General features: G+C 49.1%; 1 protein-coding gene across 3 annotated transcripts; it reads left to right on the top strand.

Annotated features, from left to right (window-relative positions):
* The first annotated feature begins 2367 nt into the window (after window positions 1–2367).
* Window positions 2368–10770, top strand: SERPINA4 (serpin family A member 4). 3 transcript variants are annotated; one of them, XM_003260928.4, is made up of 5 exons: window positions 2368–2420; window positions 4356–5021; window positions 7830–8103; window positions 8989–9148; window positions 10259–10770. In XM_003260928.4, the coding sequence occupies exons 2-5, from the start codon at window positions 4373–4375 to the stop codon at window positions 10457–10459; spliced, it is 1284 nt and encodes a 427-aa protein (XP_003260976.1). In that variant the 5' UTR covers window positions 2368–2420; window positions 4356–4372; the 3' UTR covers window positions 10460–10770. The 3 variants fall into 3 exon arrangements, with proteins under 3 accessions (XP_003260976.1, XP_003260978.1, XP_003260977.1); XM_003260930.4 differs by having other exon boundaries at window positions 2368–2580; XM_003260929.4 differs by having other exon boundaries at window positions 2368–2735.
* Window positions 10771–14367: the final 3597 nt, after the last annotated feature.

Here is a 14367-nt window from a genome sequence, read left to right as displayed (position 1 = left end):
AGTCAGTAGCTCCCACTACATGCCTGAGAGTTCTTTCCACCTTTCCTTTATATGGGCCTGCTCTTTGCAGGAAAAAATAACTGCCCTAGCCCACAGGGACTGCATGGACTTCATGGGATTCAAGAATATCCCTAAATTGTAAAACATACATCTGTGCATATTTCAGGGAGAGTTCAAAGCTTTCTTGAGATAATCAGGACCACAACTCAAAACAAGTTTAACAACATGGTTTCAGCCATGTGTACACCTTTGGGGATAAATGAGTAATGTACAACCCATCTGGAATAATACGACAGACTAACTCACACTTCCACTGCACTCACTATGGCCAGATGCTATTCTAGGAGTTTACAGGTGTCAGTTTACTGACTCTTCTTGACAACCCTGAGATTTAGGGGCAATTATTACCCACAGTTTACAGACGAAGACACTGAGGCAGAGTTAAGTAACTTAAGTAGTGGTGGAGTCCAGATTCAACCCAGACGGTCTGGATGTCCACCACTGCTGGGATGGGAAGGGAAGAAGGAAGCACCCATTAAGACTGATATGGGGCTCAGAACATTTGAGAGTGCTGCCCCCCTGCCCTTAATATCAGTTTTCTGATTAGTGATTATTGCCTCTCATTTGACACGTGAAAAACTGAGGTTCAGAGAGGTGGAGTGACTTGCCCAAAGTCATGCATTTCAGCAGTGAGGGAGCATGTCTGACGCCAAAGCCCAACCTCTGTCCAGAACATCCCAGGGGCAGGCACCAGAAACTAAAGGGCAGTGACTGCGTGCTCATGGCAGGGACAAGCTGTCCATCCCCTGGGCTGCAGCCAAGCACACGCTAACCCCTGGAATCTGTGGCATCAGCCCCTAACTCACTGAAGAAACAAGACTAAAAAAGCAAAACCCCAGACTGTAGACCATTGTAAGGGGAATAATGTATTTTCACATCCATCAGACCAAAAATCCATGGCCATCTTTCACTCATTGACTCACTCAGTCAACATCCATGGAGCATGTCCCCTGCACCACGTTCTGCTCTAGTGCGTGGTACAGCAGTGAGCAAAACAGGAGCTGCTATTCCGGTGGTAGGAAAGGTCTGTCCACGTGGAGAAGCAGCAGATGCTGGGAAGGAACATGGGCTTCATGTTCAGTGGCCCCGGTGCAGACCCTGACTCTGGAATCTGAGCTAACAATGTCTCCGGGCTTACATTTTCTCATGTGTAAAATGGGCCAAGCTTAGTATACCTAGAGTGTATAGGCAAGGGAAAGACAGAGATGAGTGAGGGAAAGCGAGAATCCACTGAGACAGTAGCTCTCACTTTGCCTGACCTACTAGCTTCCTCTCTTGTCCTGGTGTTGACCCATTTTGGACCTCAGGCCAGCTGGCTCCAGGGCTGTGCTTGTGCCTCCTCTGCCATCCCCATGTCTACATAGCTCAGGGCTTCCAGCCCACTGTGCTGCTCAGTGGTGTATATTTCACTTACCTTAAGGCCCAACGACCTGGAAACACATCCAGAAAGTCTGCTAGAGGATGCCTGAATGGTTAAGGTCATCTCAGTCAGGACACCCAGGGCCACATTGCTCCCTGCAGTCCTTCCCCACATAGCTTGAGAAATGGCTGCCCCAGGAGGGTGCAAGGGTGCAGGGGTTCACTGATTACTGGGGAGAGAACAAGTTCAATTCCCTTGTTAAAGAAGAAAAATGCAAACTGAATACCTGGCCCAAGGAGGTTCCTGGTCCCACCCCATGCCACCCTTGCCCTGGGATGTACTGTCCTTACGGTCTGACCTATGAGATCTCAGTGGACTCTATCTTCAGAAATCACAGAGTCCAGGATTGCAAACTGGAGGCCCTGCTGTGAGGCCCTGCCCACAGGTGGGTCTTGCCTGGCCTGTAGAGAGCTGGCTCTTTCACTTCCACACATCCCCACCATTCCCCACCGTGGCACCATGGAGCCTTCCTTACCTGATCTATGAAGGCGCTGGAGTTTGCTGCCCCCTGTCTGATCCAGCCCCTCATGTTGTAGGAGGGAGGTAGGCGACTGAAGCTCAGAGAGGGAGTAAATGAGCTCAACTTCACACAGCTAGTGAGAGGCTGGGTGGAGACCAGATTTTCCAAGTGGTTCCCCGGGCCCTCAGGGAGCAGCAAGGGCCAGGCGAACCTCCATGCACTGCACAAACATGAAGGAGTGAACCCTCTTGGGGTTCCGCAGGTGGGAAGTTGGGGGGTCTTCTTGGGAGGGGGTGAACCAACTTCTGGTGAGTTTTTCTTGTCGAGGCAATGCTGCGCCCGTGGCCTGTTTGTTAATAATTACCTGGTCGGGAGAGAGTGGGTGGTATTGAGAAGGCCTGGTTTGACCAGTCCTCCTGGGCTTGATAAGACAGAGCTGAGACAGCCACCCAGGGGGTCCCCTCCAGGACAGACTGTGCCGTGAGTAACCCCCTGAGACAATGGAGACGAGAGACTCTAGAGGGAGGGTGACCAACTGTTCCACTTTGCCCAAGACTGAGAATTCTTCTGGGATATATTTTCAGTGCTAAAACCAGGAAAGTCCCAGGCAAGCTGGGACAGTTGGTCACTCTTGCTAGAGGTGAGAAATACTCAGGTTAGAAAGCCCCCAACCTAGGGTCCATGGGCACTGGTGGGTGACTGTGCCCGGAGACCCAGAAAATCCTCCCCAAGGGACACACAGCTGGTACATGGCGGCACTGACTGGGGGCCAAGGTCTTCTGGCTCCCAATCCAGGTGATCTTGGGGAGCTCATGCCAGAGGGGAGGTGTGTCTGTGAGTGATGCGGTCCTACGTATGTTTCTAAATGAACCCTCCAACTGCTGAGTGGAGAACAGAGAGCAGAAAGACTAGGAAGCTTTCTGCAAGGGTCTAGGTCAGGGGTCAACAAACCACAGCTTGTAGATCAAATCTGGCCCACGGCCCATGAGCTAAGAATGCAAGATGTAAAATATAAATATAAAATATAAGTGATAAGTATAAAAGATAAATATATAAAGGGTTGAAAAATCAATAGAAGAACAACATTTTGTGACACAGGAAAATAATATGAAATTCACATTTCAGTGTCCGTAAGTGAAGTTTCACTGAAACACAGCCACGCCTGTTCATGCATGTCCGGTCTGTGGCTGTTTCCAGCTGCCACAGCAGAGTTGGGTAGTGGCAGCAAAGACTGTGTGGTCTGCAAAACCACAGATATTACTATCTGGCGCTTTGCAGAAAGAGTTTTCTGAGCCCTGGTTGAGGATCATAGCAGTAGAGGGGGTGAGAGGCTGAAGAACCTACAGGAGAGTCTAGGAGTTGGAGACCAGCTTGGGCAGCATGGTGAGACCCCGACTCTACAAAACATTAGCTGGGTGTGGCTGTGCACGCCTGTAGTTCCAGCTACTCGGAAGGGTGAAGTGGGAGGATCACCTGAGCCCAGGAAGTCAAGGCTGCAGTGAGCCATGATTACACCACTGCACTCCAGCTTGGGTGACAGAATGAGACCCTGTCTCGAAAACCAAGCAAACAAACAAACAAACAAAAAACAACCCTGCAGGTCATGGAAGTGGATTAAATGGATTGTGGGTGGATAGAAGCCTAGAAGCTTTTTGGTCTGACAACCAGATACTGGTGGGACCATTTGACGGGGCAGGAGCAGATTTTGGGGAGAAACTGGAGCATCCTGTCTTGGACAGATGTTCATTATGAAAAGGGTACCAATTCTATCCCCGCAACTTTGGGCAGGTCACTTATTAAACATCCATGTCCTCATCTGTACGGGGTAACAACACGAAGACCAGTTCTACTGACCTCTACAGGGGTGGGAGGGTCAAACTAAATGGCATGAAAGTGGTTTGTAAACCATATAAAGCACTCCACAGATGTTTGTGGAGCAGACACTAAAATAAACTCCGATGATTGCCATCCTCCATGCAAAATCACTGCGCTAATGAAATCAACTCATCTGAAAGACAAGTGTGGGAGAAGCAGCACCTGAGTCTGGGGATGTGGGTTCCGGCTGGGATATGTGCTAGGTAGGTGACTTGGGTGAGTCACTTTGGGAGTCTTCATTTCCTGCTCTGTTGGGTGAGAATGGAGTCTAGTGCTGTGCAGAGCTCACACAGGTGGGAAACACAGTGACATGATGGACACAAGGAGTGTGCCTTGTAAGTCTAAAACACTGCCATCCAATAGTGTTGCTGTCACCATACATGTGGAAGGTGGTGGGCGTTACATTGCCTTTCACAAGCCCATCTGCAGGAGTTGAGGGTGTCACTCATGATCTCCGGGTGCTGGCCCACTGCCCGCCTTCGCAGTAGGACCAGGTGTTCTGCTGGGGGCATTTCCTGGGCATTTTCTTCCCTCCCATAGGCCTGAGAGTGCAGAAGATGTATCTTATCGACTACCTGCTCCTCCTGCTGGTTGGACTACTGACCCTTCCTCATGGCCAGCTGCACGTTGAGCCTGATGGTGAGAGTTGCAGTAACAGCTCCCACCAGCAGATTCTGGAGACAGGTGAGGGCTCCCCCAGCCTCAAGATAGCCCCTGTCAATGCTGACTTTGCCTTCCGCTTCTATTACCTGATCGCTTCCGAGACCCCGGGGAAGAACATCTTTTTCTCCCCGCTGAGCATCTCGGCTGCCTATGCCATGCTTTCCCTGGGGGCCTGCTCACATAGCCGCAGCCAGATCCTCGAGGGCCTAGGCTTCAACCTCACCGAGCTGTCTGAGTCCGATGTCCATAGGGGCTTCCAGCACCTCCTGTACACTCTCAACCTCCCCGGCCATGGGCTGGAAACACACGTGGGCAGTGCTCTGTTCCTGAGCCACAACCTGAAGTTCCTTGCAAAATTCCTGAATGACACCATGGCCTTCTATGAGGCCAAACTCTTCCACACCAACTTCTATGACACTGTGGGCACAATCCAGCTTATCAACGACCACGTCAAGAAGGAAACTCGAGGGAAGATTGTGGATTTGGTCAGCGAGCTCAAGAAGGATGTCTTGATGGTGCTGGTGAATTACATTTACTTCAAAGGTGAGAGTCAGATCATTGGTATATGCTAAATCCACACCACCACCTCCCACCCCCTAATTTGTTGACTGATTAAATATATTTTTACAAAAAGGTAAGTAAAAAGGTTGTGTCTGATAGGGTTGAGCAACCCTCAAGGAATGCAATGTGAGAATGTTGTTTGTTGAAGACTCTGTAGTATTGAGGTTTCCATTCCCTCCTATCTTTAGACATATTTTCTTCATAAAAATAATGTATAAAATGCATTATAGCCAGTGATCATTAGTTGAATTGCCGGATTCATATCTGAGCTCAGCCTCTACCAACAGTGCAAACAGGTCAGCTTGTTTGCTCAAAGCAGGGATAAGACAAGTCTCTAATTCAAAGGTTGGCTTTGAGGATCAAATGATTAACCTATGTATATACTCCTTAGAAAAGGGTCTAAAGAGATGGGCAAACTATAGCCCATGGGCCAAATGTGTTCAGCCACTGGTTTTGTAAATAAAGTTTTATTGGCACACAGCCAGGCCCATTCATTTATGTATTGTCTGTGGCTGACTTCATGCTACAATGGCAGATTGATTCATTACTGCAGAGATCGAATGATCTGCAATGCCTAAAATAGTTAATATCTCTATAAACTTTTTTGTTTGTTGACCCCTGACCATTTTATGTACTCAGTAAATAGCAACTATAATTCATCTAATGATAACAATGCTCATTTTGAAGTTTCAAAAATATGTAAAAGCATAAAGGAGAAAGTAGACAATCTCTAGTCCTACCACTCAGAGCCAACAAATGTTAATGTTTTAGCATCTTTTCTTCGCCTTCCATTCACATACATATATGTCCACACAGTTGATATTGCAGTGTGCGAACAACTTCGTACGGTGTGTATTAGTCAGGATTTCATCAGAGAAGGAGAGCCACCTCAAGTCAATGGTAAGGAGATCATTATAGGAATTAGGCCCCACACAATTGCGGCTGGGAAAGTGAAGGTCTAGAGGAAAGAAGAGTTGGAAGTACAGAGAGAAAGTTGCTGATGTAAGCGGACAAGTCAGAGGGGAATCTATATGCCAGGCTCGACCAGCCATCAGAGTGCTGCCATGGAGGGGAGCATCACTGCACAGTTTCTGGTGGTAGCCTGGGGCTGCTGTTGTTTAGTGGGGTTAGACTTGGGAAAGGAGCTTGGAGACAAGCAGGGGCAAACTGGAGCACACAGAGCACTGCTGAGTCTGACCATCATCATATCTGACTACCAGGGCCTTCAGAGAGCAATCTCACAGTTCTAACCAGCTTGAACCCAGAATCTACGGGGAACAAAATTCTAGGGAGCAACTCCCAGCCTAATGATTCAGCCAAATTAGTCATCCCACGTAATTTGCATATGGAATTTTCCTGCACTATTGAAAACTTTTTTTAAAAAGCTTTGTTTTGAGGCTGGGCGTAGTGGCTCACACCTGTAATTCCAGCACTTTGGGAGGCCAAAGCAGGTGGATATTGAAATCAGGAGTTCAAGACCAGCCTGGCCAGCATGGCAAAACCCTGTCTCTACTAAAAATACAGAAAAAAAAAAATTAGCCAGGCTTCATAGCACATGCCTGTAATCCTAGCCACTTGGGAGGCTGAGGCAGGAGAATCACTTGAACCCAGGAAGTGGAGGTTGCTGAGATTTTGCCACCACACTCCAGTCTGGGTGACAGAATGAGACTCTATCTCCAAAAAAAAAAGCTTTGCTTTGAAATAACAAAACTTTCAAACTTAAAAAAATTAACTAAGCAAGAGAAACAGTAGTATGGGTTTCACTGTCAGGAAGACATTGGTTAGAATCCCAGATCCCTTGCTTTTCCCTGGACTAAAATTCCCGGCATGGAGACCTTAGTCCATTCACCCTACCTGCCACCACCTCACTGCACATCGCCTCCTTTCCTTGCTTCCCTCCTCACACTGCAGTGATTCCATGGCCATCACTGTGGTCACTTCCTTGCAAACACTCTGAACTCTTAACTTTCTTGGTTTTCCCTCCTTCTATCATATTTACCCTCCAAAGCTGCAAACCTGCTTAAACCTAAAGGTCTAACTAGTCTACATCTGCACCCAGCAGCTGAATGTGGTTGAAGAAAAACATCCAACGGGGCTGATGGTCTCACTTGATATTTGTTAATGCAAATTTTCATTGATCTCTCTACACTGTCCAGCAATTGTACTTACATATCTCCGCTCTCCAAAACAACTATAATAACAGATTTGTCCTTCTCAAATGTCCTCCCCACTCATGACTTTCACTTAATAATCTTGTCTCACTCTTCATTGAGAAAACAGAATCAGTTAAACATGAAATCTCTCATCTTCTCACCTCCAAATCTACTCACCTCCAAATTTTCTCACCTCCAAATCTACTCACCTCCCTGCATTTGAACCCACAAGCTCAGATGCCCTCCTCTCATCATGGCAGTTGTGACCCACCTGTTATGGAAGGCCGACCCCTCTGCTCACACTCTGCCATCTCCTCTCTCCTTCTCAAGGATGCTCACCTGACAATGAACCCCTCTTTCCAGCATCCCTTGTTTCTTCTCTATCAATCGTACTCACATATTAGAAAACGAACATCCTCTGCTATCTCTCATTTTAAAATTTAAATGAGGCCTAAGGGATCCACTCCCCAGGCATGTCAGGTTTTGAATGATCAAAATGGGACACCTTGATGGGCTTATAGGGCAGGATCTGGAGTGACTGTTTCTGTAGCTCAGAACACCAGATGGCATTCCCTGGCTGGAGGACTGGCTCTGTGGCTTGCAGATGTCCTGTACCTTCTTTTCATCTTCCCTTCAGCCCTGTGGGAGAAACCATTCATTTCCTCGAGGACCACTCCCGAAGACTTCTATGTTGATGAGAACACAACAGTCCGCGTGCCCATGATGCTTCAGGACCAGGAGCATCACTGGTATCTTCATGACAGATACTTGCCCTGCTCGGTGCTACGGATGGATTACAAAGGAGACGCAACCGTGTTTTTCATTCTCCCTAACCAAGGCAAACTGAGGGAGATTGAAGAGGTTTTGACTCCAGAGATGCTAATGAGGTGGAACAACTTGTTGCAGAAGAGGTAATCAGTGTGCTATGGGGGCTGAATCTACAGTACTATCCATGAAATGTACCTTTCTAATGAAAGACAGTGCCCCAAAATAGAGAGTGATCACCAAATTATGAGAGAATTCTCACTTGCTCTGAGACCTTCCATGGGCTTCCTTTAAATGATGAACTCTCCTGTTATATTTAAAATATGACTTCCCCCTCATTAGGGAAAAAAGAACCACAGTAGGAGTTCAGAGTCCTGGGTTCTAGATGTAACTCTTCCACTGCACAAGACTTGGGTCAAGTGACTCTACCTCTCTTGGGGGTTACCTCTGTGCAATGAAGAGGTAGCCCTTCTGGCCCAGAAGGTTGACTAAGCTGCCATAGTGGGATTCAAAAAAACTCCATCCACCTACCCAAGGAATTAACAGGAAGGCTTCCCATCACCCTGGTTATGATTGGAAAAAGTCCTCAACCATATATAAGAAAAGGATCCTAGCCCAAGGGCACATGTGGATAGAAAATTCACACAACTTTCTTGATGGAGAAAATCCAATCCAAAGAAATTAGCTGGTTCAAAAAGAATAAAACCCACAGGGCTATAACAGAGCCATAGGCAAAACTCCCACCTGGCGAGACTTACATCTGTCTCCCTGGGCACCTGAACACCCACAGGAAGCAACCTCTGAAGAGGGGTTCCCAAGGGCAGGAGACCCCACAGACAGCAGGCCCTGGGTACAAAGGGACCTGGCCTTTCAACACCCATTTGTGGGAGGTGGTCTGAGCCGAAGCTGTTTGTGGGGACAGAACTCAGATGGAATGAAGCCAGCTAGAGAGGGCCACCAAGGAGGGCTCTGCCCAGCAGGGATCCTGGCTTGTTCATTAATCCAATGTTTTAACTCAATGCCCCTTTCAGGAATTTTTACAGGAAGCTAGAGTTGCATTTTCCCAAGTTCTCCATTTCTGGCTCCTATGTATTAGATCAGATTTTGCCCAGGCTGGGCTTCACGGATCTGTTCTCCAAGTGGGCTGACTTATCCGGCATCACCAAACAGCAAAAGCTGGAGGCATCCAAAGTAAGTCGTCAACAGTCAGCAATCCCTAGAGAACTTGGTAGGGCGCTTGTGCCCATAGGAGCTGCCAGGGGATGGGGCTCCCAAGCTGCCACATGGAGTTTCAGAGTCTGAGTGTGTTCAGTCATCTACAGGCATCAGCATCCACCAATCAACCAGCCCTGGACGTGATGCTCGGTGCTGGAGATACAGTGTTGAACCAGCCCCTGCCCTCAGAGAGCTCTCCCGGTCTAGTCGGGGACACAACGTCTTCATAGAGAGATAAATGCAATGATAGAAAATGGAGGAGGGGCCAAGCGTGGTAACTCATGCCTGCAATCCCAGCACTTTGAGAGGCCGAGGCAGGCAGATCACTTGAAGTCAGGAGTTTGAGATCAGCCTGGCCAAAATGGTGAAACTCCAACTCTACTAAAAATACAAAAATTAGCGTGGTGTGGTGGCGGGTGGTGGGCACTTGTAATCCCAGCTACTCAGGAGTCTGAGGTAGGAGAATCGCTTGAGCCTGGGAGGCAGAGGTTGCAATGTATCCAGAGATCAGGCCACTGCACTCCAGCCTGGGTGACAGAGTGAGTGAGACTCCGTCTCAAAAAAAAAGAAAGAAAGAAAGAAAGAGGAAACAGAGAGGAGAGACACGGGTGAGGCTGCATTGAGTGCATCTGTATTAGGGAGACTTTGTAGATAAGAGAAAGACACTCAAGACTTCTGCTAAGAAAAGTGCATGAGGGGGTAGAGCCTTGGGTTCGAGCTTGAATTCTGGTTCTTCCTCTTATGGTTATTGAAGGGGTGCTAGTTTCTGAATTTATTTTCCTCACTTTTAAAATGTACATTATACTGCTGACCTCATAGGATGGCTATGAAGATCAAATATGATGCATGCAAAGCCCTGGGCACAGAGCAAGTGCTCATTTAATGAGAGCTACCATGATTGTGTGTGGCAGGAGGTCTCCAGCTCAAAAATCCGCCCAGATGAAATTCTTGCTGTGTTATCCCCAAGAAATGGCCTTGCAGGCTGTTACGTGCAATACTATTCCCTAGCAGTTTCTGGCTCTCGCAGTCTTGTCCAGGCCCCCTCTCTTGCTGGCTTGGAGATAACGCTTGTGATTTTCCTCCCAGAGTTTCCACAAGGCCACCTTGGACGTGAATGAGGCTGGCACCGAGGCTGCAGCAGCCACCAGCTTCGTGATCAAATTCTTCTCTGCCCAGACCAATCACCACATCCTGCGATTCAACCGGCCCTTCCTTGTGGTGATCTTTTCCACCAGCACCCAGAGTGTCCTCTTTCTGGGCAAGGTCGTCGACCCCACGAAACCATAGCCCTCCCAGGGCTGCTCATCTGTTCCAAGCAGGAGGATGCAGCAGGGGAGGGGTGGGAGTGAGTAGCTCTGTGTTTAGAGTGGGGGACAAGGACGACGCCGAAGGTCCAGGAGTCCAGGACAGCAGGTGCTGGCTGGTGGGGAGTGGAGAGCGGCACTGAGATGGGCAGGGCCTGGACATTCCACACCCTGGAGCTGTGCAGCCTCTGGCAGAGGGTCCAACCTCTTGGAGCGAGTTTCTGCCTCTGGAAAGGGGGCGGGCCCTTTTCACAACAGGGTGGTTGTACCGAGTAAACAACACGATGCCATGAAGACCCTGGTTCAGTGTCTCGCACGTGGTAGACACTCAGTAAATGCGCCCTCTGCCTGTCCCTCCGGGGTTTGCCCCAGACTCCCCTGGCAGAGCTGGTCTCAGACACAAGGTATGAGAGCTCCAAGTCCCGTTCCAGTAGGTTATCCAGGTCCACGGAAAGGGGACAGGGTGTGGGCAGTCAGCTGCCTCAGGCAGGGCTGGTACCTTGCTCCAGAGCAGGGGCTGAGAAAGCCACGGAAGGGCAGACACCACCAGGGCTGCTTCCACAGGGACCTGGTCAGAAGAGCCCAGTGAGGCACTGCCCCCTCCTGTGGCTACAGAGATGTGACCCATGTCTCTCCCAGGACAATGGCTGTGGCCAAAGAGCACATTGCAGACCCAGAGACTCTTGCTTTTACATCCAGGCTCTGTGCTCTGGATCTTTGGGCAAATCCTCGCCCTGTTGGGCCTCAGTTTCCCCACCTTTCTGACTCAGGTGGTCCAGCTCAGACTGGTTGAGTATGTGGGGTGGATCCACCCAGAGTCTGTGAGAATAAACCACCCCCTCCACAGGGCAAGGCAGGTGGATGGGATGTGGTTCTGTTTGCCCTGAGCCTCGGTGATTTCTGGCAAATGCACTTCTCTGGGCAGGACCCTGTGGTTTTCTTGGTGGCCAGGGCATCAGTGGCAGCTGGGCTGTAGCACTATCTCCAGCCCTTGACCATGGACACGGAGTTCCCGGGAAAGTTAGAGCTGGGAACGGTCCGGCCAGGAAGGACATCTCTTTTCCTTTTCCTCGGCCCAGCTCACCCTGTGCTTTCAGGGCCAGGGCAACAGTTCCCACACGCTTTCGTATCAGCTGCTCATCCTCCTGCCAGGCAGGCCATTTCACTCCCACTCGGTGGCGTCCTGGTTGCCAGCATGTTCAAAACCAGAATTCCTGGGTTCAAGTCCCAGCTGTGCTCCTTAGAAGTAGTGTGATCCTGGGGAAGTCATTTCATGTCTCTGGGCCTCAGTATATTCATCTATAAAGTGGGATGATGATAACGCTACTGACCTCATAGGGCTGTTGGGAGGATTAAACAGTAACCGTATATGTCAAGTCTCACAACAGTGCTATGCAAACATTAGCGATATTATTATTGCCCTCATTCCCGCAGCCCTGACAGTCAGTGCTGCCACCACAGGCTCTGAGCTGGGGGTCTGTCTCCACCAAATACCACTGCCATCTGGGGACCCCAAACTTTTTCATGTTGCCACTTTCGCTACTCAGGAAAATTGACACTGAGTCCCTGCAAGGGGAAGTTCCAAAAAGGCAGAAGATTTATAGGCCCTTCTCACCACACTGGTGCCTGAAGTTCCTAACTGAGCTTCCAGAAGTTTCTAAATAAGACTTCAGCTCTCAGCTCTCCTCTCTTGGTAGATCCAGTGGGGGCAGAATCTCCTCCTCAGAGTCTGTCCTGGACTGAAAGATTAGGGGCTGTTACTTTAGGGCCAGCTCAAAGAATCTTCTAGGCTTTGGGAATCATGGCTGCTTGCCACGTCCACTCCAGGGTGCTTGCTCAGTGTCCAGGAGGCCCAGGGCCGATACTGAAAACTCAGCCACAGGCTTCAGAACAAGACCCAGCTGGCTCAGGCTCTTGGCTCTGGCAAGCAGGATGCCTCACTGTCACAAACCCAGAATTTTCACCAAGGAGAAGGTGACCAGCGGAGCAGGCCAGAGAGCTGCCTCCAGTGTTGATGACTGTTTAAGAGTCAAAATATTCCAGTAATTGTGCGACATGAGGATCCCTGGCCCAAATAACACTGCAACCACAGGAATAGGCTCACTGCCAGGAAACCAGGAAACCGATATTCGGAGCAATAGACAGACTACTCTTGTGTAGTGGAAAAGTCCTTGCGGAAGGGAGGAAGATGGAAGGGGAAAGCGCAAAAGGGTTCCTCTCCCTTCCTGCCCCTAAAATATGGCCCTGAGCTGGACATGAGTGCAGCCTCAGGAGAACTTGACGAGGCAATGTTCCATAAAGGAAATTGCCCGGCGAGGCCATTTTGAGTTAGTTACACCAGCTCTGGGCTTCACTCAGGAGAAGCTGTCCAGTAAATGCCTGAGGGCACCCAAGGCCTCTGGGGCTCAGGGGAATGCACGCTCTCCTTTCTAACCCCTTGATTTTGTTGGCCAAAAAGCAAGCCTCCCAGCTCAAAGAGTGATTCATTTCCCCCTGTGCCTTCTGGGAAGTTGGATTCTGTTTTTCAACAATCAGGCAAGAAATAAAGTAAGGCCCAGGCTGACTCACTCCCTCTTCTGCCCCCACAGAGGCAGGTGGGTGAGTGGATTCCAGGGTGGAAGACAAACCTGAAAGAAGGCCAAGTTCTATGGTTACTATGGCAACAGCACGGCAGGGGGTGGTGATGTTGAATGACCGCAGCCCTGATGTGATGAAGGACAGAGAAAGGAAGCAAGTCGTCCTCAATTCAGCCTTGAGAGTGAAGCCTCCTTATTCTGATTAATCTCAACCCTCCACTACTCAAAGGAGTCGATGGCTCCCTATTGCCTACAAAATAAGGTTCAAAGGCCTCTATCTATAGTCAAGGCCCTCCCTGATCTGGTCACCCCCTGCCTGTCATGCCTCAGTTCCTCCTCTTGCTCTCATGTACCCAGTGGCTGCAGTCACAGAAAGTCTTGTTTTCCCATGTTTCCTGTAGCGTCCTACCTCTAAGAATCTGCACTCTCTCAAGATCTCACAGAAATCGCCCACCTCCATAAGGCAGACTGTCATCCCACCATCAAACATGGTTGACCTGATAAGAATGTCTGCCCCCACCCCCACCATCCCTATTAGATAGGGCATTTCAAAGGTGGGGCCCCGTTCACCCTGCATTCCTTCAGCTCACCTGGCCCCAGTGCCAACTGGATATGACAGAGGCCCAGCTGATATTTGTTGCATGAATGAATGAATAGAACAGGTTGACCCAGGAGCAAGGTCACCGAGCTATTTGTTCTGCATCATCACCCCTTGACATGGCCCTGGAATTGATTGGGCAAATATTTAGTTCAGCTCCTCAGATTTCAAAATGCCCTTTTGGAGCATTAAAAAAATAATAAAAATTAAAAAGACTTCATGTAGGAGATCTTGCCTCTTTAGAGCAGTGCCTGAGTCCACTTTTCCCATTGCTGCTGCCCTGTGGGGTCTCTCATTTGTGTGGCCCTTGTTACACCACTAGAGAGGTAGGCCTCTCAACAGCAGCAGTGAGCGCTTGGAGGAACCATGTTTGTGAGTTCAGAAGTTATCTTCCAGCAGGAAAACAAAGTCTTTCTGTACTTTGCAACTGGGGGAAAGGGCAGAGGAAGCCAAGGTGAGTGGCAGTGATGTAGTCTAGTGGAAGGTGACAAGTTTGCATGACTCCAGTAAATTGGTGTGTAGGGAAATGCAGCATGGGTTTATTCGGTTTTTCATTCTTTCATTCAACAGCTAGTTACAGAGTGGGGTTTGGCCTTGTTTGAGATAGGAGAAAACAAACTTTTTTTCAAGTTCTCAACACTACAGTTCACCTCTGGTCATCAAAATGTGTGTGGGATTTCTCCAACCACCAAATTGTCCAGCAGACACTAACTGGGC

The sequence above is a fragment of the Nomascus leucogenys genome, chromosome 22a (genome assembly GCF_006542625.1).
Source record: "Nomascus leucogenys isolate Asia chromosome 22a, Asia_NLE_v1, whole genome shotgun sequence".
NCBI lineage: Eukaryota > Metazoa > Chordata > Mammalia > Primates > Hylobatidae > Nomascus > Nomascus leucogenys.
Note: the sequence above shows the minus strand (reverse complement) of the source record. Positions and strands in the feature narration are given on the sequence as shown.

Coding starts and splice junctions, on each gene's coding strand:
- SERPINA4 (XM_003260929.4), top strand. CDS start 2,690: ATGGCGGCACTGACTGGGGGCCAAGGTCTTCTGGCTCCCAATCCAG. Junction 2,736..4,355: donor TCTTCTGGCTCCCAATCCAG/GTGATCTTGGGG, acceptor TCCCTCCCATAG/GCCTGAGAGTGCAGAAGATG. Junction 9,149..10,258: donor AAAAGCTGGAGGCATCCAAA/GTAAGTCGTCAA, acceptor TTTTCCTCCCAG/AGTTTCCACAAGGCCACCTT.